Source organism: Mesoplodon densirostris, chromosome 19 (assembly GCF_025265405.1).
Source record: "Mesoplodon densirostris isolate mMesDen1 chromosome 19, mMesDen1 primary haplotype, whole genome shotgun sequence".
In the NCBI taxonomy this organism is placed as follows: Eukaryota; Metazoa; Chordata; class Mammalia; order Artiodactyla; family Ziphiidae; genus Mesoplodon; species Mesoplodon densirostris.
This window is the reverse complement of record NC_082679.1, coordinates 61,045,853-61,072,458: the sequence shown is the minus strand read 5'-3', so window position 1 is coordinate 61,072,458 and position 26,606 is coordinate 61,045,853. Positions and strand designations below refer to the sequence as shown.

The 26,606-nt window shown below is 44.2% G+C and overlaps 1 protein-coding gene across 2 annotated transcripts in view; it reads right to left on the bottom strand.

Moving 5' to 3' along the window:
- The window catches only part of CDH13 (cadherin 13), a 1,057,374-nt gene that overhangs the window by 209,106 nt on the left and 821,662 nt on the right, over positions 1 to 26,606 (bottom strand). The window contains exon 8 of one of the 2 annotated variants that reach the window (XM_060083564.1): positions 12,325 to 12,493. The exons of the other annotated variant lie outside the window; for it this stretch is intronic. Coding sequence (XP_059939547.1) covers positions 12,482 to 12,493 — 12 coding nt within the window. The 3' untranslated portion in view covers positions 12,325 to 12,481. Of the gene's footprint in view, positions 1 to 12,324; positions 12,494 to 26,606 lie in introns of those variants that run through there. 2 annotated transcript variants of the gene reach the window in all.

The window sequence follows — 26,606 nt, the reverse complement described above, 5'->3', positions numbered from 1 at the left end:
AGGTGACATCTTAATGACAAGCAAAGCAATTTATAGAGGACATATTTTTATAGCACAGTAACATCAACATTTATTATTTGGGCCATAACTGGAAAAGGAAACAGACTTTCCCCATTTAGACAACAAAATTAAATTCCTAGGAAGGCAATGGAGAAATAGGCACAATCTCGAATATAGTTATGGTATAAAAGAGTATTCTTTTAGAAATATGGTGGAAAACCTGGGAAGAATAGTATAATGGCCTGATCAAATGTTCCCAAGATAGAATTTTGCAGTACAATCCCTTCCAAAGGGCTAAAATTTGATATTGTAAAAATTCAAGGCAATCAATCTACTACAGACATTTTTCCCCCAAGAATGCTACTATATCAGGTGATAGTTAGATGTACTTATTATTTGCAACTCATTTCCCCCAAAGAATTAATAATGCCTAAGGAGCTTTTGCCTTCGAATTACAAAGGTTCTGAAAAGTCCTGCAGTCGTAACCTAAACCTTATTTAGGTTAGGCAGGGTGTGGGCAAATGTTTTTTTCTTTTCTCTCAATGTCATTCATATTCCAATTCCTAAGAATTAAACAACTGTGTATCTACCGAATTCAGTTTCTAACACATTATATATTCAGGTCTCACTGATAAGGAAAACATTCAAATAAAATACTTAAACCATGCTCAACATCATTAATCATTAGAGAAATGCAAATCAAAACTACAATGAGATATCATCTCGCACCAGTCAGAATGGCCATCATCAAAAAATCTAGAAACAATAAATGCTGGAGAGGGTGTGGAGAAAAGGGAACACTCTTGCACTGCTGGTGGGAATGTGAATTGGTACAGCCACTATGGAGAACAGTAAGGAGATTCCTTAAAAAACTACAAATAGAACTACCATATGACCCAGCAATCCCACTACTGGGCATATACCCTGAGAAAACCATAATTCAAAAAGAGTCATGTACCAAAATGTTCATTGCAGCTCTATTTACAATAGCCCGGAGATGGAAACAACCTAAGTGTCCATCATCCAATGAATGGATAAAGAAGATGTGGCACATATATACAACGGAATATTACTCAGCCATAAAAAGAAATGAAATTGAGCTATTTGTAATGAGGTGGATAGACCTAGAGTCTGTCATACAGAGTGAAGTAAGTCAGAAAGAGAAAGACAAATACTGTATGCTAATACATATATATGGAATTTAAGAAAAAAAATGTCATGAAGAACCTAGGGGCAAGACAGGAATAAAGACACAGACCTACTAGAGCATAGACTTGAGGACATGGGGAGGGGGAAGGGTAAGCTGGGACAAAGAGAGAGAGTGGCATGGACATATATACACTACCAAATGTAAAATAGATAGCTAGTGGGAAGCAGCCACATAGCACAGGGAGATCAGCTCGGTGCTCTGTGACCACCTAGAGGGGTGGGGTAGGGAGGGTGGGAGGGAGACGCAAGAGGGAAGAGATATGGGAACATATGTATATGTATAACTGATTCACTTTGTTGTAAAGCAGAAACTAACACACCACTGTAAAGCAATTATACTCCAATAAAGATGTAAAAATAAATAAATAAATAAACCAGCCAGGTGAAGATTTAAAAAAAAAAATACTTAAACCAAATGAAGTACATTTTACCTTTTGGTTTGTAGCCTAAAGTGCTACACAGGGAATTCTACTGAAAGAAACAAAGCAGGACAAATTGACTGGTACAGATGAGCCAATTTATTGCCACAGGTGGCTTGAGAAGGTCACATGAAATTCGGTTTCATCTAGTTGCTCAGCAAACACTAACCACGCACCTGCTTTGTAGATAGAGCATACTGCTGGGCCTTCTGAGACACATCAGATGAAATGCCTACTCTAAATCTATGGTTTTCCTGTATTTTAATTTGATTTCAATTAAGTCATCACTTCTGCAAGTCATCCTTGTTACTACAGTCCCCACAGCTGCCATTCCAAAGTGTCTGCATGCCCTTAAGATCCACACTTTTCCTCAGTACTCTTTTTCTCAGCAGATGAGCGTGCTTCACCTGACTGAGATCATGAGTTCACTGTGATGTGAGCCACCTCCACTCCCTCCTCCCCATCTCGAATTCTCCTCGCCCCAGTCAAGACTTGCTGGTGTCATCCTTGCCACCTGTCCCTCTGTACCCGCGACAGTCAACCTGACACACGTGCTGCTGCGTTTTCCCCCGACCGCCCTCAGGATCGTACCCTTCTTCGTCTCCACCATCAGACGAGCACACGTCTCGTTCGGGCCAACAGAATAGTCTCCTAGTTGGTGTTCTTCTCACCTCTCTCTCTTCTTAACACTCAAACCAGAGTGGTATTTCCAAAATGCATCTCTGAATGTCTCATTACCACTTAAACTGTTTAAACGGTTTCCCATTTCCATTAGGATAAAGACATAACATGGCGCACAAGTCCCTCAGAGCCTAGTCTCTGCCGAGCTTGCCAGCCTCCCCTGTACCCAGGCTCCTGTTCCTCTCCATGCTCCATCCCATGGGCCTTACCTCAGTCTTTAATACTCACCATGCTCACACTGGCCACAGGACCTTTGCTCATACTCTCTCTCTCTTCCTGGAATGTTCCTTCTACCTCTTCTTGCTTGGCTAACACCACCTCATTTTCCTGATTCACCCCACATACCACTTCCACAAGAAGGCCTCCCATGACTTCCTTGTCGGGCCAACCCACCCTACTATAGACTCTCTGGGAACCATGACCCTTTTAACATGTGTTACCTTGGTTGGTATCTTTATTTGACTACTAGTAGGTCTTTCCTACTAGACTGTAAGCTACAGGGAAACAACACACGTTTAGTTTTTGCTCACTTTTTCCCTGCATAGCCACTGGCATAGTTTTGGCTCACAGTATATACTCCAAAGATATTTATGGAATGGATTTCTTGATTCATAATGCCAAAGAGATCCATGGCTGTTCATGGGTATTCAATCAAACGCTTTCCTGGGTGAATTCCTTTCACTGACCACTCTAAAGAGAGGTGAGCAAAGCTTGAATGGTTATTTCTATTTTTAGCTGCTCCAAACACTTCTTCTGTGCCAAGCACTGTCCTAAACTCTTTGTGTGCATTCACTCGTTTAATCCTCACAGCACTCTTAAGAGATGGACACTACCATATCTCCACTGTATGGCTGGGAAAACTGAGGCCTAGATGTTAATGAACTTGTCCAGGATTACAGAGACAGATCAGCATTATATTCCTAGCACCATGCACAATACCACATTCTAAGGGCTCAATAAATATTTGTCGAATGACTGAATGAACAGATGAAGTAGCAAAGCTGCTCTAACATCAGCCACAGCTCCCTAATACTTTTTTTTTCTTTTTTTTTTTTGCGGTACGCGGGCCTCTCACTGTTGTGGCCTCTCCCGTTGCGGAGCACAGGCTCTGGACGCGCAGGCTCAATGGCCATGGCTCACGGGCCCACCTGCTCCACGGCATGCGGGATCTTCCCGGACCGGGGCACGAACCCATGTCCCCTGCATCGGCAGGCGGACTCTCAACCACTGCACCACCAGGGAAGCCCCATGTTTGTTTTTTTTTAAATATCCATATCCATTTACCCTACTCAAAGATAACACTAGTACATATCACCCATGCCTTTCACCATCCTTACAGAATCCTACAAAAACATATACAAGGACTTATTGTGATTTCTTTTTACAAAAAATGGCATGTACATTTCTCTTCTCAAGCTATATACATTGCTCTGGGCCACTAAGTCAGAGGTATTAAAGTTATTTTTTAAAGCCAATTCATATTTCATAGAATGGATGTAATACAGTGTACATTTAACCTTTTACTTTTTGTGCCTGGAGAAAACAATGCTTCAACAATAGCCTTGTATATCTATCTTCAAGAACTGAGGTTTTCTATTTTTAGGATGGCTTTCCAAAGTAGGATTGCTGGGTAAAAGGCAATGCCTATGGATCATTTTAGTACATACTGCAAGAGTGGCTTCTAAGTGACAGAGCTAGGATTCAAATCCATGTACACTGGCCTCTAGAGTCTAAAGTCCCAGCCATTACTATGCTACCTCTTTAACTTCAGAGATGTCCAACCATAGAGTTGAACTTCTCAAAGCAGCAAGCTTGCCTAGACATGCAATGTTCAAAGAAAGGCAGAGGGATTCATGGGGAGGGGGATCTGGTGGAATGACCTCCATCTTTTCTTCTAATCTGAGATTTTCATATTCCCTAAAATGAATCCACTGTATTTCAGTCTGGTGGGCCAAGCAATTTAACCATAACTACCCTGTTCGTAACTGAGCATGACCACTCTTGGGACATTTCTCAAGGTGACTACTGCTAGTTGAACAGTCACACAGCCACGATTCCTCAGCCATAATGAATAACAAAAGAAACGTGGAGTAACTCACTTTGATCAGTCTCTATCTTGACTAAAACCAAAGCTGAACCATAAATGGACTATTCAGAAATAAGGATAAAAAAGTAGCACATCCAGCATAGAAAATTTTTTTCACTAAGTAGCATTTCTTAATAGTGTTAGATGCAATTATATCTAAGTACCAGTTGCAATATCTAGAAATAGGTGATCTGATATTTACAGCAGTAAATCCCTTCTGAAACAAAATTTATGCCGTATATGTGTGAATGTAAGTGCTATCATGAAGGGCTCTTAGAAGAACCCATTAGAGGCTTTTATTTTTGCATCACCTTGAGAACGAGCCTCACAGGAGTTCTCTAAGCCCCACAGAAGGGTAACAAGCCCATTCAGACAGCCCGGCTGCAATAGGAGACATTTCCCTAAGGAGAAGACATTAATGGAAAAAATATTTCACCTTTGCATTTTTAATTTTGCTATTTAAGATCTCACTAAATACACTTCCCCCTTTAAAATGTGATCAACCCCAATTTCCCCATCTTTATTATGGCAAAGAGTCAGTTATAGTATTCCTTTTGGAATAGCAGCAGGGGTATTATTTAGATTTAAACGGCTATTAAACTGAATATGTTTAGTTATCACAGCTATTAGGATTATTAAAAAGTTTGTGCGAGTTTGGAATATGTAGACAGAACAAAATATGCGTATGTGTGTGGTGGGGAGCACGCCTGTGGCTCATCATGTGTGCTTTTAATTAAAGGCTCTGTTGGCACCTGTAGAGTCTAGCCCCGGCGCTCCCAATAAACTCCCTGTGTGCCCTTGGGTAAATCACCGAACCCACGCAAGGGGAGCCCTGAAGATTTCTTCTGGTTCTCATACTGTTTGAAGTTTTGATACTTAAATTAATATTAAACTATTAGTGAGAAAATATAGATTTGTTTCCATGTTACAGTCTAATACTGATGTCTGTGATCTCAAAGGTACTTAAGTTGGCAAATGCCAGCGTCGCCCTAATAACAGCGACAGTAATAGGAGTGAGCGTCTGTGGGGTTGCTCATGGGTGCCAAGCCCTCTGCTGGGTGTTGTCTCACATCTGCTCCCAGGCCCTCTCAGGGGTATTGTTATCCCGATTTTACATATGATGAAACAGACTCAGGTTGACCAGAGTCATCTCTCTAATGCGATGGGTAGATGAAGTTAAAAAAAAAAAAATCACTGACCATTCTCAAATTTTTCCTCCTGTGCTGCAGTTATGGCGATTGAGAAAATGTCCTTTGCCTCCATCAAATTCCCACTCTGTTTGTCCGCTTTGAGATAATAATTGGGACTACCACAGAAGTTTCCCTGCCCCCAGAACTGGGACAAAGTGTTAAAGTAAAGGAGAAACTTGAGCTGGCTGGGGCTGGGGAAGGTGAAGGAGTCAGTGGTTAAGCTTCCTGATGGCTCTGACCCGAGTTCTAATGCTACCACGTAAAGGCTCTGTGACCTTGGTTTAATTACCTAGCCTCTCTGAGCTGTACCTGTAAAATAGTCATCAAATAGTACCGCCTCACAGGGATGCTGCAGGGATGAAAAGAATTAGCACTCTTCCAGCTCTAAGATGCCAGACATGTGTCTGTTGTCACTGTTTGCCTCTGGTTTGGGGTTGAAATATCAGGAGAAAGGGATGGAGAATAATGTGACTATATAGAGTAATAATAATATTTTGTCCAAGGTGACACAGCAAGAATCTACGAAGAGAAAAACCTTGGTCTACTGGCTGCACCATGTCTTGCTCATGTGTGATGTGCAGCTCACTAAACCCCACCATCGACAACCCCTTCTCTGGGCTTCATGGCTTTGCAAGGTTAGTGTTATGTCCCCCATTTAAAGATGAAGAAACGATGCTCAGAGGGCTGAGGGCTTTACCAACTCCTTGCAGTAAAATGGAGTAAAATGGAGGCACAAAGCTCGTGCCTCTTTGGTCTGCTCACTATGATTGTAAGTCATGTCTGAACTTTCTGCTTCTATAATTGTAAAGGACTCATAACAGTGTGGTTACACATCTTTAAATCTATTTCTGTATAAACAAACTAAATTAGTATGTACTCCTTCCCCGGGCCTGGTATGAATATATTACTCATGCATATTACATGCTGATTTATTCTTCTAATAATGCATTATTCATTCTCTTAACAGCACATAATGCAAATCCACAAGAATCTCTATGAAAACAAATGGACTGAATGGTAAGGTCATGACAAATATGGTGACATTTCAACACTTTGGTCTCCATTTCATTAATTTCTACAACTGAAATAATACCCAGTTCCTGTGGGCGGACTGTCTGGTAAGTGATTAAGAGCTGTGACCTGAGGAGGTTGGTTGGAAGGTGCCAATTATACTGGTGACTTTGGAAGTACAAGAGGCTTTCCCTTTGGGCTGGGGCAGAGATGGTGACCTACATTCCAGGGCCTTGGTTCAGGCTCTGGCTGTGTCATCTTCCCAGGAATGGTGGATGCTTCTAGGAGTTGTATGGTGTAAGACTCGAGCATTGGAATGGGGTTTGCTGTCGCTCTGGCCTCTTTCTCCCAGTGTTCTTTGTGCATCTGGAGCAATGCAGCAGGCTGGGGGGAAATGGACAGGATGTGGGATGCACAACTGGATATGCCAACTGGGTGGAGACAAAGGGGCTAGAAGGAGCCCCAGCCAGCTGCCAGGGAGTGGCCCTCAGAAGACAGCCTGGACCCAGAAGGCAACGGCCGTCAAGGGTCGACCACAGGATAAGGGGGGGTCCCTGGAGTATATCCAGCTCAGCGGTGGGGAGTGGAGGAGCCCAAGGTGAATGCATACGTGTGGCAGGTAGTCCCGGTGAGGGAAGCATCTGTCGGCACAATGCAGGCCCTATAATGGATTCCGGGGTGGGATCTGAGTCTCTGCTAAAGGAAAATGGAAAGAGCGGGGTGTATGATGAGACAGGTGATTGGGTTTAGAAAGTCTGAAGAGGATTCAGCTGTCAGGCTCAAAGAGTGGAGTTTGGTGTTCAAGCAAGACAGCCAGCCAGCCAGCCAACCTGGCTTCCCTCCACCCATGTATTCAGCTACTTATTCGCCAGCACCTACTGAGGATGTGCCAGGACAGTGCTAGGTGCTGGAGCTACTGGGCGAATATGAGAAACACAGATCCCGTGCTCATTACATGTGGGTGTATTTATTTAGAAGCGGCAGGGCCAGGTGCATTGAGGAGAAGCACCTATGATCAGGGCACTAGTGGAGGGTATAACGTTGGGGGGTGGTCAGGGGGTCAGGAAGGGCTTCCTTGGGGAAGTGACTTTTCAGCTAGAATTTGAAGGGAAATTATAAGTTAGCCAGGTAAGGTTGGAAATGAAGAAAGTTCTAGGCAGAGTGAACAGCACCTGCTAAGGTGAGTCTGAAAGGGGCTTAGTGCTGCTGGCAGAGATCATGCTGAGAATAGTCATGGGGTGGCTAGTTTTGGGGCTGAGTTGTGAAGTGTTGAAAAAAAATTATTTCAGTTGTCAGGGTTGAGTTGGGTTGAACCTACAGGTGAGGCCAGATGGCCTCCATGGGAAGTCCCCAAAGAATGCACGGCTCCGAGGCTGGACTCCAGGCCAGCCTGACACCCTGGTCACCACTTGAATTCGGAGGAGGTCAGATCCTGACAGGGACAGCGGTTGGGAAGTCAAGTGCCACCCACCTGCTGATGACAAGCGGCTCCACGGGGGTTTAGAAGCCAGTGTGCTCAGCTACTTGGCTGTGCTTTTAAATTTTCATTTATTGAGCAGTATAAAACTAGATATTTATTGGCCACAGACCATTTTTGTGTTCCTGTAACCCAAAAATGGTTACACTTGAAAAAATGAAGTATTACCTGCTTCAAGTGTAAAATAGAGACAAGGCTTCGTTGGCACCGGCTGAATTATTAACATTGGAAACTCTGCAGTTGCATATTATGCCATGGAACTTTCTTCCCCAATGCGCTTTATTACATACACTCATCTTAACTTTTGACAGTCCGTACCATGAACTGACATAGACGGAAGTGTACGCTCCAGCAGGTAAATAATAGATGACATAAAAAAAAATGGCAGGACCCATTTTGACGTGATCCATTAAAATGGATCTGAAGCAACCATTATGGCCTTTCCATGAAGATGCGATAAAAACGTGGAGGCTGCAACGGAGGGGTGGCTAATAGGGCAGGCAAGGGAGTCACCTCCCTAAGTGGGCAGCACCCAGAGTGCAGGGAGCTGGGATGCATGTGGGCTGCTCACTCTCAGAAAATCACTTGAAAAATAACAACACTTTCTGAGCGCAGCCTCTCTGTTGTTTCAACAATCTCCCAGAATGGAATTATTATCCCCATACTATAGGTATATTGAAGAGCCAAGAGGTTGAATTTCTTTCTCAAGGTCGGTCAGCAGCTCAAGGTCAGAGGCAGAAGCAACACTAACCAGGCCCATCTGACTCTGAAGCCAGCTGGTACCCATGGAAAAATCAACAGCTGTAAGAATCACCCAGTCACTTTCTCTTCGGTAGGTGGCTGGTCACTCCACACACAACTTAGATTGATTTCTCTAATATCCAGCTGCACCAGCCAATGACTGCATCAATATTTGTGAAATTTTTACATCCCTTTACTCCTGACAAGGGGTTTAGGCAGTATTGTCATCCAATTCTCTCAGGAGACCATGGAGTAAGCTGTCTTCACCCCGAATTTTATTGGTGTTGTTGACACCCTGAAGTTAAGAACCCTGCAGAGGGTCCCTGGCTATTAATACTAATACTAGCACAAGAATTCAGGTGTTTTTTTTTAAGATGATTGGTTTTTCCATTTTTGCTTTGTGTTTAACTTCAGGGAGCAAAGAGTACTCTCTCTCTTGAGAGACTTCCCAAGTCACACATGGGGGATGATTACTTTATAATTTAAACTATAAAGCCTTATAGCCAGAAGGGACTTAAAACACTGAGCGAATTACTCATAGTTATGACATGGAGTGGCACATGTAATAATTTAAATTTAATATGTGTCAGAAAAATACTGGTTTTCCATTAAAGTGGCCCAGTGGTGATATGGTATTTCCTACTTGGACATGTTTATTGAATAAATGCAAGTGTGCTGTTATAAAGCATAGGAAGTAAATGTTAGAACAGGTATTAGACAGATATGGCAAAAATTATGAAGGTGAAACTTTAAAAGTTGGCATTTGGGAGACAATGGTTGAAACCTAAGGAGAGGCACTCTGGGGCAGCCCATCGCTCTCCTTCTGAGGGATTTTGCTCACTTGGATGAAGACCCTGAGCTGTGCAGAATCACATGGCAGACCCCATGCTTTTCTCTAGCCAGTGCCCATCAGCACCCTCCGGGCTCTGCCCAGTCAGCTGCAGAGGGAGCCAGGCCCCCTTCTGGCTCTAAAGCTGATAATACCTCATTCCTGAGAGCATTCCATTAAACCCTTCCAGAACAATTTTACAGACTGGGAAGCCGTAATCAAAACCGGCAATCAAGTGGCAGACACTTTGGCAAAATTATATGTAGGCAAGAACATGGCTCTAACGCCATCATAGAGTAGATGCTTGTGATGACATCTAGACATGGATTATCTTTTCTTAAACACATCATTCATGGTCTCCAAGACCAAACACAGTCCAAGCATTTCCCACAGGCTAGACCCTTTAGCCCACTTCAGTAAACATCTGTGTGACCAACACCCAGATCAAGATATAGGACATTCTCCAACCCAGCAGGCTCTCTAACTGCCATCCCTCCAAGGTAGTCACTATTCTGACCTCTGTTGCCATGGATCTGTTGTACCTACTCTTGAACTTCATAGAAATGGAATCATTCACAATATACTCTTTTGTGTCTGGCTTCTTTTATTCAATATTGAGCCCATAGGTGTCACCCATGTTGTGTGTAGAGCAGTTCATTCTTTTCATTACTGCCTACTTCACTTTATCTACCTATCTGTCTGCCTACTTACCTACTTATCTTTCTACCATTAGTGGACATTTCTATAGTTTCCAATTTGGGGCCATTATACAAAACATTGCTGAAACTATTCTTGTGTGTCTTTGGTGGATATAAGCTTTTTAATTCTCTTGGGGGCATTATACAGAGATAAATTGCTACATTATAAGGTATGCAGATATTTGGGTTTTGGAACGTATCGCAACACACTTCCAATGTGATCCAATGTACGCTCCTATCGGCAAAATGCAAGAATCCTGGTTGTTCTGCATCCGTGCCAGGACCTGACATTGTCAGTTCCTCCGATTTCAGCTTTGGTTAATGTTGATATCTTGAAGGTACCCAAGCCTAAGCCCCCAGACTCTGTCTCTTTTCCTGAACTTCAGACCTTTATTTGCTATTGCTCGCTGTCTGTTCTCACCTAAATTCTTTTCATGTGTCTTTCAAAGTCAACATTGTGAGCTGAGGACTCGTATCTCCTTTCTGACCATTTGCGAGTCTTCCTCTGTCCTAGCTCCAATAAACTCCCTAAGTGCTAAATTCCTCATGCATCTTTAGTTACTCTTGCTCCCCTGCCACTCGAATTTGGAGGGTTGTACCCCTGCAATGTTTCTTGTATTGGGGTCCCTCCTCTTTCCTCTCACACCACCTCTGCTCTCAGCCCCCATTATCTCTTGCCTAGGCTATTTTAAGTTCAGTAAAAGAGTTTTCTTTAAACAGCTCTTTTCGGACATTTTAGAAATGGCTTTAATTCATTTCCTAGACAACTTCTCTGGCTCCTGATCAAAGGGTCTATAAACTTGTAACTGGATTAGTCTAATATTCAAGGTTATTATAAAGTAGCTAATTTTCTCTCTCTGTTAACTCACTGAGATTCCTTAAAATGAAGAATATAAAAATATGATATGAAATTCATTTTCACAGAAGTGTTTGGTTTTTTTGAAGTATTGGTTCTTTCTATGTATCTGGAATATTACTGAGGCCACTCCACAGTTCTTCTAGAGGCTCCAAGCTGGGGGCTGCTTTGAGGTCACATGTCACAAACCGCCCCATAAAGGCCCTTTGTTATTACTGGGCTCTAATGTTGGGCCCGAGAAACCCATATTCCTGATCATACCCTCCAAAGTCATCCTGCTTGGCTGAGACAAGACTCCAGGCATTTCTCTCCATCTCTATGTAGAAACTGTCTTCTAACCTAACTAAATGACCTCAGATTTCCAATGTGTCCAATTTCTTTCAAACTCCACTCTCCACTCCTCCAGATTTGACAGGCTTAAGGGCAATGGTAAAGTTCATTGGCTCTGAGAAGTGGGATCAATGCTGCAACCGGGATCGATGAATGCTAACTCCAATATTACTAACTTGAGGTGTGGGGTTAGTCACTTCACCAGGGCTCAGTTTCCTCACTTGTAAAATGGGAGTCATAACTGCACCTACCCTGTGTCAACTACAAATTGGCATTTTCCATCGGCACTTGCCATCTACCTCTATAAGGAGTAAATCATGTGCTGCTGCAGCTGCTGACTTGCAACACCCCCTGAAAGGAGCTCAGGGTGGAGAGCAGAGAGGAGGCCCTCTGTGCTCTGGGAAAAACTGGCAGAACACGTCTTCAGATAGTTAGATATTTTCAGGAGCCAGTTTTATGAGCTCAATTTTTGTATCTCCTCGTATGTAGAAAAGCACTGAAATCCTTCATGGTGACATCTGTTCCCTGTGACTAGCAGAACCTTCTGTAAAAAGTCTGTGCTTGATTGCATGTACTCCCCCTTCGCCAAAATCACATCTATACTGACCTACCCCCCTGCCTCTTTGGAGCAGTGTCTCAGAGCTCTCTGGAATGCTGTCTCCTGGGCTGCAGTGCTCATTTTGCCCCAAATAAAACTTAACTTGCAACTCTCACGTTGTGCATTTTTTTTTTTTTTTTTTTTTTTTGCGGTATGAGGGCCTCTCACTGCTGTGGCCTCTCCCGTTGTGGAGCACAGGCTCCGGACGCGCAGGCTCAGCGGCCATGGTTCACGGGCCCAGCTGCTCCGTGGCATGTGGGATCTTCCCAGACCGGGGCACGAACCCGTGTCCCCTCCATCGGCAGGCAGACTCTCAACCACTGCGCCACCAGGGAAGCCCTCACGTTGTGCATTTTTTAAGTTGACACCTAGAAGGTTGATGGGAAAATTAAATGAGACAATCTGTGTAAAGCCCAATGCTAGCATTTAGTGAGTACAATTGACAATCTGACTATTATTATTATTAATGCTAAAAGAAAGTCGCCACACTGTCCATTTCCTCCATTCATACATTGCTTTGTTCCTCATCAGCTTATTTCAGACTCTCAGCAATTCTCTCTCTCCTTTGAGTTTTGCCCTCTGGATCCGTCTTCCAGACTCTCAACCAGTTTGCCTGGTTTCCCAGACTCCAGCTGCAACAAGGATAGTAACTTCCTGGTGATGATCCACCAGGATGCTCACCCCCTTTCAGCTTTCTGGGGCCATGCGATTCCTTTTAGCCCATGGGAAGTGTCACTTCCAGGTTGAAGCATTTAATAGCTGGTGTTCAATACCTCGGCTCTTTCCTCCTCTGCCACAGCCGCAAAGGAGGTCACGGGCTCCACGTAGAACAAGCTGTCAGAGCCTCTGTCAGCCTGGGTCCCTTGGTAACTCTGTGGAGCAGAGCTTCTCAGAAGGTCCATGATGGACAAGTAGCTTGAGCAAGAAAGAACCTGTGTTGTGTTGTGTCTACTACAGTATTAGGGTTGACTTGTTACTGCAGCATAACCTAGTCTGGCCCTAACACACTAATTTGCTTTTAGATTGACAATCTGTTAATGAGCCTCTTTTGGCCATTCCACATTGCTGAACTGTCCTGGAGGGATTCTCAGGTTCAATATGGCCCACTCTCCCAGGACCCTCTCAGAGCCACCCTCTTGAGCATCTTCTTATGCTAGAACTGATTGTACCCAGTGAAAGATCTGGTCACAGCCAGTGACTCTAAGGAGTTTTTCTGGAGTCAGTAAGAGATTCTAGGAATTCACTTCACTTTTACCTTTGCCAGAATTACTATACACTCATCTAGGAAAACATGACAGTCAATGTATCTAGACTTCTTTCAATTCTTTAAATATGCCAGCAATATAAATTCACTGGTCCCTTTATCAGTAATATTTTTGCTCCAATCCCTACCACTTCCTTTACCTCCTTTCCTGGCTAACAACCTTCAAGTCTCAAAATAGGTGCCACTTCCGCCAGGAAGCCTTCCTCGATTCCCCCAGCTAGGTGAAGATCCATCTATTGTATACTCCCAAGCTTGCCCCAGGTAACACTCAGAGCATTTGTATTTCTTATTTAATGTCTTCTCTGCTGAGTTATAAATTCTGTGATGATGGGGCTGCAGCTGGCTTATTTACCACTATACACTCACTTCCAGATTCTGTACCTGGAAGAGAGTAGATGCTCAAGAATTATCTACTGATCCATAAAAATTATCTGCCTTTATAAATAGGAGGGAGAACAATTCAGATAGATGTCCCCACCAAACACGAGAAAGCCAGCTCTCACATTAAAATCCCATATCTAGAATGAGATGATGCTCCTTTGAGATAACCCATAACTCATTGCACTGTAAAGAACTTTTCCCCACAAATTGCTTTCTGCAAAGTTTCATTCCATTTTGAAAATGTGAAATAAAGTCAGATCCTTGGCTTCTTGATTCTGCCTCATACATAAGCTCACTGTAGTGCTGGCATGATTTTTATGGGCTAGAAATTAGTGGAGTATTCACAAAGAGAAATGTCATGCAAGCCTGGCTCAAGATCCAAATTACAGAGACTTCTCCCGACTCTGAGAATAAAAGGACCTCAACAGAGCAACGCTCTCCAGACAGTCTCGGTGTCGAATTGTTTTTGCTTTTCATTCTTTAGAACCGCAAAGAAAATTTTCTAACAGTGCAAAATACTTGGAGGAAAGTTTCTACCCACCCCTCTGAGTCAACACGTGACAAGAGCTATCTGAGGATAGCTGTTACACGTTTTCATGGCAAAGATAACAACTCGCCACATATTCCTGGATGGGGTCTTCAAAAACCAAGTTTTAGAATAAACCACTAGGAGCAAGTTTTGAATTAATTTTCTGGGTTGGGATAGAAAACAGAAGCAACTCATCTAATACAAAGAACATAACAAGATAACGTTACACCCACATATGGCAGCTTTTCATTTCTTCTATTTTTCCTAGCGCATGTATGTATGTATATATATATATATATATATATATACACACACACACATATACACACACATATATATATACACACACAATTTTTTAATGCTAGAGTATGTGAATACATTATAAAACACAAGTTATTAATTTATTTCTAAACAAAATGAATGCTTTGCTTGGTGTGTTTTTCACTCCTTCATTCATTCAGCAAAATATTGTGGCTTTTGGAAAAAGAATGAGGTTTTTTTTTTTTTTAACCTGCATATAAAGCCCCAGTTCTCATATTTTGGTAATATCTCTGTTTTGACATCTAAGAAATTCTAAGTATTTGAGAAAATTTGCATTGCTTTTTAACATTGAAAACTTTGACAGTTGGGGTAATTTTCTAGTCATTCACCCCTGTGAATCTAAACTGTTATCTTTTTCTAGCTTCCATCAAGGGAAATTACAATACAGTGTAAGGTTCCTCTCCTGATTACAGAACTCATCTTCAGTTGTGTCACTGAAAAGACCAAACACATGCAGACATTTGAAATAAGAACCAGTCCCGACTGTTTATTACTGCTTGTTAACTCTTCCTAAGTTCATAAAACAGCAGTGACTCTGAAGTTACTGCAGAGAAAAAGGCAATGCTTAAATGGAAAATGCCGTGTAAATGAACTCTGTAGTGGTTGTTTCAAAGCTTCTAGAATCTAATCGAAGAGGCTCAAAGTTGGTTCCAAGAATCCTTAAAAGTAATCCTATCCAACCACCCAGATGACGTACGAGTCCTCATGTAAAAATGTATTAACTCTTCTGAAAATAGAGCTGAGAAATGTGAAATGACTTGCTTGAAGCCCTCCCCAGCCCACCCAGAGTACACAGCACAGAAGGGCTGTGAGAGCCTGGGCAGGAGAAGACCTCTCTCAGCCCACATTTCTGCATGTCCAACTGGGGGTGTATGAGTATCCTAGGGCTGCCATAACAAAGCACCTCAAACTGGGTGACTTAAACAACAGACATTTATTCTCTCACAGCTCTGAAGGTCGAAAGTCCAAAATCAAGGTGTTGGCAAGGTTAGTTCCTTCCGGAGGTTCTGAGGGAGGGTCCGTTCCAGGCCTCTCTCCCAGCTTCTGGGGGTTTGCTGGTGACCCAGTTCTTCCTGTGGACATCACTCTAGTCTCTGCCTCCATCTTCAGATGGCACTCTTCCTGGGTCTTCTGTATGTCTCTCTTTTCTTTACGGATGCCACCAGTCATTGGATTTCGGTCCTACCCTAATCCAATATGATCTCATCTAATACATTTGCAAAGACCCTATTTCCAGATGAGGTCCATTCCAAGGTTCTGAGGAACATGAATTTTTAGGGGACACTATTCCACCGGGTAGGGAAAGCGATAATGACACCCACTGCACAGGGTGGCGGTGAGCATTAAAAGCATGTAAATAAATATAGGGAACTATGTCTGCAACATAGTAAAAGCATGATAAATGTTGGCTGTATTAAGAATTGTCTCTAAGCCCAGGCTGTATTCCTACATAGCACACAGGATAATTTCATTCTAATGTCGATGCTTTCAGCTTCTGTTGACACATTTTTAACCTCCAAGATGCTTCCTTTTGGGTATATGGGGCAACTTTTGGCCCAAAACATTCTCTTATATTTCTAGCCTTTACTTCCCTACTTTGAAGCTTAGTCTTCATCAATTATTTGGAGACTGGAGAAGGACTGGCAAAACCCTGATCTTTGTCTCTGAACCAGATATAAAAGAAATTTGTCTTGTACCTTTTGGAGGAATTTTCCAGATAAAGGGGACCTGATACTTTGGAGCATGCAGCATTTCAAGTCCTCTGCTGTCACCCTTTCCACTGGGCATCCTGGGGGCAGGGTCTGAGTGACAGGCTATGGGATTCGGGTCATATTCAGACCTGACCGTTGATCTTTGCTTGATGCTTTGCAACTTGGGGAAAAAAAAAGTAAATCCAACCCAACTTACTTTGTTTCAAAGTCCATTTCCTGTGGTGCTAGCAGGCATCAGAGGCTCAAAGACAATTCGTGAATTGTTTGGCGAGCATAATCCTGGAGCTTAACATGAGGTTCAAGCGAAAGAGATCGGGGCTTTTCTTTCTTCCCATGTTTTTGTCCAATCTGTGAAATACTTTCTGGATTTAGCTGATGTTCCAGGATCAGGGTTAAAAAGCCCGCTGGATTTGATCAGCGGTTCTCAATGTTAGTGTGCGTTGACATCACCTGGACGGTTTGTTGAAAACACAGAATGTGTGGTTCTGTCTTTAAGTAGGCAGACAAGCACCCCAAGCACATGTGGGAAATGAAACACTGGTGGTGAGGACATCAGCTTCTAGCCTCGTGCCCCTGGGTCTCATCCTCTCCATGGAAGAATTCCAGAAAGGATTTCCCAACTACTGTGGTCCTTCTCTTAAAATTCCTTATTCCAAGGATTACTTCATCTGTCAAGGTACTGCTAATTTCCTGATAACATTCTGAGAAGTGGAAACTTTTTTTTTTTTTTTTTTTTTTTTTGCGGTACGTGGGCCTCTCACTGCCGTGGCCTCTCCCGTTGCAGAGCACAGGCTCCGGACGCGCAGGCTCAGCGGCCATGGCTCACGGGCCCAGCTGCTCCGCGGCATGTGGGATCCTCCCGGACCGGGGCACGAACCCATGTCCCCTGCATCGGCAGGCGGACTCTCAACCACTGCACCACCAGGGAAGCCTGAGAAGTGGAAACTTTTGCCAAAGAAAGTTATTCTCTCATTGGCGTGTTGTGTATTTTTAATATTCCATTAGACTTCGTCCACTTATCTCTATAATTTCAAATTGTACTATATCATTTATGGGCTGCAAAAGGATTTTCACAGGCAAGTTCAGTCCAATTGTGCGACAGTGTGTTTATCAGTTTCCTCAAAATGTCATTTAAATTCATATTTCACATTCTGAGATCTGCGCTGTGTTCTCTCTCCATCTCGGAAAGCAAAAAATCACACACATCCAACTACCACTTCTAATATGAATAAAAAATGTTCTCTACTTTATCTATTCGAAACCAATATCCTTGAAGAATTTAAATATCTCACTCTTTTTCTTTTCTTTCTCACGAAATAGCCCCAGGAGAAACCCGTCAGCCACATCTCAGCCATCCATTCAGAGGGCTTACTGGACTGAGCTGACAAATCCAATCCCACTATAAAACAAAGCAAAAACATATTAAAAAATCCTGTAAAGTTGTGTTAATGATAGACATGAAGGAGACATGCCCACAGAATCATACCAGGCTTCCATTATTCTGACCAGGTTCCTGTCACCTTGCCACCTACCAGCTGCGTGACCCTGGGCAAGTTACCAACCTTCGAGCTTAGCATCCTCATGTGTATCATGAAGAAAATAACAGTCCCCCAAACTCAGAGCATGTAAGAATGAAATGAGAATTCATGGAAAGTATTCAGCCCAATGACTGGCTCATACTGAATCTTCAATAAAAGTTAGTTCTATTATTAGTGTGGCTCTTTATTGCCAAGTAAGGACTCTTTGATAACTTGTTTCATTTCCTCTGATGTCTTACTCTTTGCCTTTATGTTTTCTTCCCTCTGGCAGTAACAGTCTTCCTCCCTCTCTTCGCACAAACCTTCTTCTTACTGTCTAAGTCAGGAGTCAGCAAACTATGGCCCATGGGTCAAATGTGGCCCACCACTTGCTTTTGTCAATAAAGTTTTACTGGAACACAGCCATGCTCATCTGTTTATGCTGTGCTGTCTGTAGCTACTTTTGTGCTACAATGGCAAAGTTCAGTAATTGCAACAGAGACGATATTGCCCAGAAAACCTAAAATATTTACCATGTTGCCTCCCATAGATAAAGTTTGCAGATCGCTGCTCTGAACCCCCAGATCAAGTCACCCCATTCGTGGCCATCTTCCCCAGTCCTGTGAGACAAAGCTACTTCTCTGGCCGTGCATGTCCCTGGTCCCGCATAGCACCGTGCTATAAACAGTCATCTCCATGCCTGTCTCCCTGCTACACTGTGTGAGCACCTTGCAGGTGGGCATCAGCTCTCACATCTTTGAAATCCCAGGCTAGGAGGGTGAAGGCCTTCGGAGAAGGAAGGCCCTGAGGGGTGGAGGAGAAGAGGGTTGCGTGGACGGGTTCTGGAATCTCAGCTTCCAGCAGGGGTCACAGAAGGGAGGACAGAGAGCTTTTGCGATGCGTGCACGCTCCACCCCCCCACACACAGACAAGTGTACACCCCAACTGTGCGCACAGCTATGTTCACATATACACACGTTTGCATAGCCTGTATGTAACTCCATGCACCTGTTAGCAGCACAGCAAAGTACAAACGCACACACATCAGTAGGGTCTTCATACCTGTGAACTAGGAATGCTGCCTGCCATATCAGTAAACAAAGGATGTTGCAGCCATCAAGCCACCACATTACAGCCAGCCCCCGAAGGTGAGCCCTGCGGGAACTCAGGATGGAAACAGGATGCCAGCCATCTAGCAGTCAACTGCTGCAGCCGCCCCAACAAGACAATGCACCCTGAGGAGACTCAGGATGAGAACACAGAGGATACTGGTCCAGAGAGCTGAGGTGTGTATCAAAAGAATGATTTCAATGAGCCCAGACTCTGCATCTTCCCATACATAGAAAAGCACTAATTTTATTAACTTGAGATGTCTGGTTTTCTTTAATTAACAATAATCTTTTGATGTTCTGACTACCTGGTCTTTATTGCAAAAACTCCTGTATATCCTGGCTCCCCGCACCCCGCCCCGCCTCTTCAGAGCAGTCCCTCAGAGCTATCTGAGAGTCCTGTCTCCCAGGCTTGAAGTCCTGAGAATGTCTGCCAAATAAAACATTAACTCTCAACCTTTAGGCTGTGCATTTTTCTTCAGTTGACACACCTCAGTCCTACATGGCACCTGTATCTGTTGCATGACATCTTAAATATAGAGACCAGAAGGGAAGGATGGATCTAGCTGGCTCTCTGATTTCATTTTGTTCTCCCAGAAGCAGACCCTAAGACAAAGACTTGGGTGCAAATAGCTTATTCAGGAGGTGATCCCAAGAAGCACAAGTGAGTGAATAGGAGAAGTGAGACAGAAAATAAGAAAAAACCCAATATATGGGGCGGTAATGAGCAGGTTATCACTGTGGGCAGTTGGGGTTCAATCCTGCAGGGTTATCGGGAGACTGGGTAGAACACATCTCAGAGCTGTCCTACTCAAAGGGTGAGGAAGGGATATTTATCGTCCATAACTCTCGTCTCTCAAGGGTTGACGGCTGCTCCTTGAGCGTGAACTCCCCCAGAAGACTGAGCACACTCCCATGGGAAGAGGAAGTCTCCAGGCTGACAGCTGCAGGGATGAAGAAGCCGACAGCCCATTGGGAGTGGTGAGTGTAGGGCACTGCCACGTTATCTGACCCAAGAGTCAGAGGGTTGATGCCACCACCATATTGCATTAGCAGGGGTAGGGGATGCACGGTTTATCCCCAGTTTTCCATTCCATCTCCTCACTCTCCCCTTCAGAGCCCCAGTGAGTAAGTTGTTGAACCAGGGACACCAGAAGGAAATTATTGCTCTGATTCAGAAGACTCTAACATTTACTAAGCAAAAATTATTTTTAAATTAAGAGATAAGACTCTTGGTCAATTCTTATTTAAAAACAAGGATGTTTGAGCATGCACCATTAAACAGGATTAGGCAATTCAGATAGCTATGCCAACAGGCAGGGTGGCTTTAGATACCAACAGTCTAGCTCAGTTAAGTATTACGGTTGTCTTTGGAAAATTTTTTTTTCTTTTGTTCTCTAATTCCCTTCCCAAGAAGCAACCAAATATCATTATTCTACTGTCAAGAATGGGATCAAGGGCTTCCCTGGTGGCGCAGTGGTTGAGAGTCCGCCTGCGGTTGCAGGGGACACGGGTTCGTGCCCCGGTCCGGGAAGATCCCACATGCCACGGAGCGGCTGGGCCCGTGAGCCATGGCCACTGAGCCTGCACATCCGGAGCCTGTGCTCCGCAACGGGAGAGGCCACAACAGTGAGAGGACCGTGTACCACACACACACACAAAAAGAATGGGATTAAGAGTATGAACTAGTTAATACTGCTTCTAAACCCCTTTAAAGGACTTATTCTTTTTTTTTTTTTATTTTACAAATTTAATCAGTTATACATATACATATGTTCCCATATCCCCTCCCTTTTGTGTCTCCCTCCCACCCTCCCTATCCCACCCCTCCAGGCGGTCACAAAGAACCAAGCTGATCTCCCTGTGCTATGCGGCTGCTTCCCACTAGCTAGGACTTAGTCTTTCTAATGAAGACTGCTTTGAAAATACCCCTGGCTTCAAATGTATTTGACTTAAATTTCCCCAGAGACAGGGACAGCTAAGTTCAAGTCTAAGGTCAGAGGTTGGGATCAGGGAATCCTGTTTTCTCCTCGATGGTGCCACAGCTGGGCGACTATGCTCACCCTCTCCTTTCTTCTTCCCTTCCCCCCCATGCCTCTACATCCTGGCTCCCCTCCACTACAGACAAACCCGTAAGAGTGATACATGGAAGGCTGGTGAGCATTTATGGGTGGCTAAATGATTTCCCTTGACCTGTTATTTAGAACCAAGTAGGGCAACTAGCCAAGCAGGTCCCTGGCACAGGCGGCATTTGTCTAGACACCACAGTTCACGGAAGTAGCGTTTCTCTTCTCTGGAGGCACTGTTGTCAGATCCTCTCGGCACCCATGCTCAGACAGAGGATCACTGTGTTGCTTCCGAATGCAGAAGGCAGTAGTCTGGGAGATGTTGTTTGGATGATCAAAATTTGAATACTGGGGGAGGTGGCAGACTTTAGTGGCTAATGTGGCCAGCAGGATAGCTCTCATCTTCTTCAAGCGGTCATAGAATTCCTTCTTCCTTGCTCTTGGCATGGCCCTGTGTTGTAGCAGTAAGCATGCAGGTACTGTATCATAACTCTCTTTGTATTTGAGACACGAGTTTGGCCAAGCATCTCAAAGTCTGTATCTACGACTTATTTATTTCTATCATACCATTATGCTGGAGAGGAGATGAGCTCAATAAACACTGACCACCTTGATCAAAGATTCAATAACCCCATGTTTTCCTCTTCTATCCGTCCATGTCACAGATGACAAATGACATGGCAGGAGCGTCCCCACTCCTACCTTCCTCTCTCAGGGAAGACATTGCTAATCAACTACTGGAGAAACCAAATGTGACTCAGAATCCTTCCCAACACAGCACTCCAGAAAGCCACTGATAGCCTTCAGAGTGGGCACATGAACTTAAAGCTATATTTCACTTTTAACTGTGTAGACCATGGCTACCTCTCTCCTTGGCTACAAGATCTGCCAACCAAGCAAAGTACCACGCCAAACTAACATCCAGGGTGTTATTCCTTCCCTAGAACCAACTCTTGGACTGAATCAATGGATTCATTTGGGGTCCACACAAGCCCAAGGTTTAAAATTTACAGTCTGATAGGTTCTCATTTCCTTTTCTATCAATTCAGAGAATCATTGATAGGTCACTTAACAAAGCATCCCTAGGGAACCATTATGCTTGGGCTCTGTGACAGCCAGTCACAAGGAAGGCAAAGGCATAGAGTGGCCATCAAGAATGTCTCTGTTTAGTGACATGGAGGGCAGGAGAATGAACCCAACACATGTGGGCTCTCCCAGAGGCAAGAGGGAGCGTTAAACACGGGAGATGTAGCTTCCCCTCAAGTTCCTCCAAGCTGGAGTTTTAGACATTTTGTGCCATGGACACCTTTAGGGGCCTGACGAAGCTTGTGGACACCTTCTCAGAATATGTTTTTAAACACATAAAATAAATGCATAGGATAACAAAGGAAGACAATTATATTTAAACACAGTTATCAAAATATAAGGAAAATAACTTGATGGTACATGTGCTTCTTTATCAACTCATCAGTAACAAGATTGAGTGTTAAATCTAATTATTACATTAATTTCAAAGAAGTAAAGAAAAATCGCAGGGGAAATTTTTGGGATATATCTCCATCCACTGTGATGGGTTATGAAAATATCTGTGACTTTGGTTATCAAGAGTTGCCGAAACAGCCAGCACTGTCCTGGTTTACCTACGCTCCCAAAGGAAAAAGATACAACTTGTAGTCAGTAGTTAATGAAAATAAATATGAAGTATTTTTCTCATTCACGTTCATGCACCCCCCTAGATTCTATCCACAGACCTCAGATTAGGGCCCTGCCTCTAGGAAAAATTACAGGAATTTTTTACAGAGAAGGGAGATTTTAAAGTTGGAAATTTTGATGCTTTATTTGAGGCTGATTTTTCTTTTTAATAACTACATTCACATGTCACCATGGGACTTATTTGGCAGGGCACTAACTGCTGGCTTGTATGAATATATGCCCTATTTTTAAAAAACCACTATAAACAAATGTTATTTAAGAAGGACATTCTTTGAAGCGCCTGCGCTGGTCACCCTGGGAGGCCAGGTAATCTCGTTATCTGCTCTAACACCAGCTGCTGAGCTCTGCTTGGGTGTCTGGTGGAGAGGATGAAGCTGTTATCTCTGGCCCGAAGCCACAGCAGCCAGTTACTCAGGGTGGACCCAGCTCCAGGGCTGGCTCCCATCCTGCCAGAGTGGAAAACGCCGAGTCCAGGTTATAAACGTCCCGCTCCATTTTCTACCCCGCACAACAAAAGAAGTGGCCAGCAAAGCCTTCACTGTCCCCCTCTGCCTGTGGGACATTCGGTACGCTGAGTGCTTTTTGATGGTGTCCACCCTTTTCTGTCTCTTCAACAGGAAATCTGCTCTGTGCTGGGTTCAAGAAACCCCTCTAAAATCCTCCCGCCCAGAGAGCCCTCAGAAGAGAAGAACCAAGGGCCATGCTCCGTTTTTCCATCCTCTGGTTTCTCTGTGGAAGGACATGAGCTGGTGGACACTCTGGGCCCTTCCCCTGTGCCCTGCGTCCCTTCAGAGGAACAGGTCCCTCTTCCTATCTTGCACGAAGGTAGCTTATGGGCCAAGGCTGTCCTGCTGCATCCTCCTGCCCTCACTCCACCCCAGGGCAGTGGATGGAGATACTGGGCTGTGAGGGTGGCATCTCCCCAGCTGGCTCTCCCTCTGCGTCTCTCTTTCTTCCTCCCGCCATCTCTATCTGCCCCAGGCTTTGCCTCTCTGCCTGGGAGAGGATTCCTGGGGTGGGCTCCACGCAGGTGGGTGTAGCCTGTGGTTGTCCCGGTCTGCCTGTGACTCAGGGGGGCCAAGTCTCTAATTCAAGCATAAAGGATCAGCAAGTTTCCTTGGCCACAGACTCACGGCTCTCCTTGTCGATCAGCTTCATTGGTAACTGAGCCTATGGCTTGGTCTCCAGTTGTCCTGTGTCTTATTCCTTAGGGGGCTCTAATTTGGGAGGAGAAAGAAGGAAGGGCATTGCTCATGGACTCCTAGCACCCCAACACTATAGCATTTGCCTGAATGAAGAAAGCCCTCACCTTTTACCCTTTGCCTAATTAATGAGGATGTGGCTGGTCTCATCAACATATATCCAGCACCCGTGATTACAGCTCTCCAGAGGATGCAAAATCCACACTCCGGTGCAGACTCTGTAAGGCACAGAACTAAAGCAGAAGCAACAGGTTCTACCGTGCCCTTAATGAGAACTAATGAAAGCCACCTCCTGCAGGCAACACTGGCATTTCCTTCCACTGACTCAAGTGGGCTGGTTGGGTTGGATGGCAGACACTCCACCTTCCACATAGGCCCCGAGCTATTAACTGATAGGCCTGATAACGGTCTGGCCAAGCGGACTTCACCCCTGGATAGAACACATCTGTGTCATCCTCAAGTCTCATCATTATTTTGTTACTGGTAACAATGGCTACTATTGGTTGAGAGCTTTCTACGTGCTAAAGCTGATGTATTTCACATGTCATCACCTCCGCTCTTCCAAACCATGCAAAGCAGGTTGTATCAGTTTCCTATGGCTGCTGTAACATCTTACATAACTTAGTGACTTGAAGACAAAATGGGTTTATTATCTTGTAGTTCTGGAGATCAGAAATCCAAAGTGGGTCTCACTGGGTAACAACATCAAGGTGTTGGCAGGGTTGCATTCCTTCTGGAAGTTCTCTGAACTTGTTTCCTTGTCTATTCCGGTTTCTGGAAGCTGCCTACATCTCTTGGATGGTGACCCCTTCCTCCATCTTCAAAGCCAGTAGCACAGCATCTTTAAATCTCTCTTTGTCTCTCTGACTCTGACCTTCCTACTTCCCCCACTACAGGGACACTTGTGATTGTATCAGGTCCAAATAGAAACCCCAGGATAATCTCTGCCTCTCAGTATTCTTAACTTAATCACATCTGTGAAGTTCCTTCTGCCCTGTAACCTAACATATTCACAGGCTCTGGGGATTAGGATGAGGACGTCTTGAGGGGGCATATTCTGTCTACCCTATAGGTCACATTATAAGCACCATTTTAGAGGTGAAGAAACTGAAGCTCAGAGAGGTGAAGTGACTTGTCCAAGGTCACATAGCTAACAAGATGCAGAGCCAGGATTCCTCCTCAGGGCTCTAAAATTCCCAGGCCCGTGCTCTGAGCCATTACACCCCACAGCCTTTCTAACTGGAGAACTGAGGGAAACCGAGTCAAACTTTTCAAATGTGTGAAGAGGCTCAGAGCAAAGAACAAAGAAATGCCTGAATAAGTTTTATAAACTATAAGGTTGTCCTTTAGGAGTCCAGATTTTCCCCTCAATATGGTCTGTGCTTTTTTTTTTTTTTTTTTTGCCGTATGCGGGCCTCTCACTGTTGTGGCCTCCCCCGTTGCGGAGCACAGGCTCCGGACGCGCAGGCTCCGGACGCGCAGGCTCAGCGGCCATGGCTCACGGGCCCAGCCACTCCGCGGCATATGGGATCCTCCCAGACCGGGGCACGAACCCGTATCCCCTGCATCGGCAGGCGGACTCTCAACCACTTGCGCCACCAGGGAGGCCCTGGTCTGTGCTTTTTTCTCAGCAGCCTGCGGGGAGTAGACAAAGCAGAGGTTTGGGGGTCAAGTCCAATTCTCACATGGATTTCCAGCATGTGAATCAGGAAGGTCACGTCAGCCCTCGGGAACTTGGCTGCCCCTGTGGAAAATGGGTATGGTGGTCCTATGAGGGTTATGGCCCTGACTTAATGCCTGGCTGAAAAAATAGATGCTGTAATTGTTCACACCGTAGATGTCTGGGGGAGTACAACATACACTCCCCCGTGTATTAGATAATCGAACACCGAGAAGAGGTAAGAATGGAGTTTTCCATTCTTCCCCATCCCAGAAATCCAGAGCTCAAGGAGACAGAAAACAAGAATTAGAACCCAAGGAGTCTTCCATGGAGTAAAAGAAGTCTGCAAAACAGGTTATAAGACACAGGGGAGCAAATATCTAAAGGAATTTAATCTTGGTTCCTACTTTTGAGGTCCATAAATAGAGATGCTGTTCATTGAATTTCAACAGTCATTTCTACAGCTGTTCTTTGCAAAGGTCAAAAAAAATTTCATTTCCCATGGCTGTCTTAAAAACACAGAAACACACACCACACTGTATCTATTAAGCTGCCTGCTGGAACCGATGAAAGGAAAGGTAAGCAGCACAGGTACCTGACAAGCAAAGCCACTGCCATGGCCATGGGGCCTGAAGAAATGCGAATGCTTAGCATGTCAAGTGGGGAAGTTTTGACAAGATTTACCTTAATACACCCTTAAAAACATTCTTTTCTGACATTTTTAAATGTGTTGCCTGTGATCCTAGCAATATTGGCAGAGGCCATGATGCCTGGTATGATTCCCACTGTTCTGTCAACGAATAAACTGGCTCACGTAGGAACCAGCGTCTGAACCCAAAGGTGACAGTCATGCTGCCACTTGAGCCATCGTGGTGTGGTGTCCTAACTTGGAATCCCCTGCCCTCAAGACCCAGATATAACTGCGTTCCAAAAAGATGAACAGAATTTTATTTTCATTACCCAAACAATACACAGTCACTGTACCCAAACTAGAAAATACAGATAAC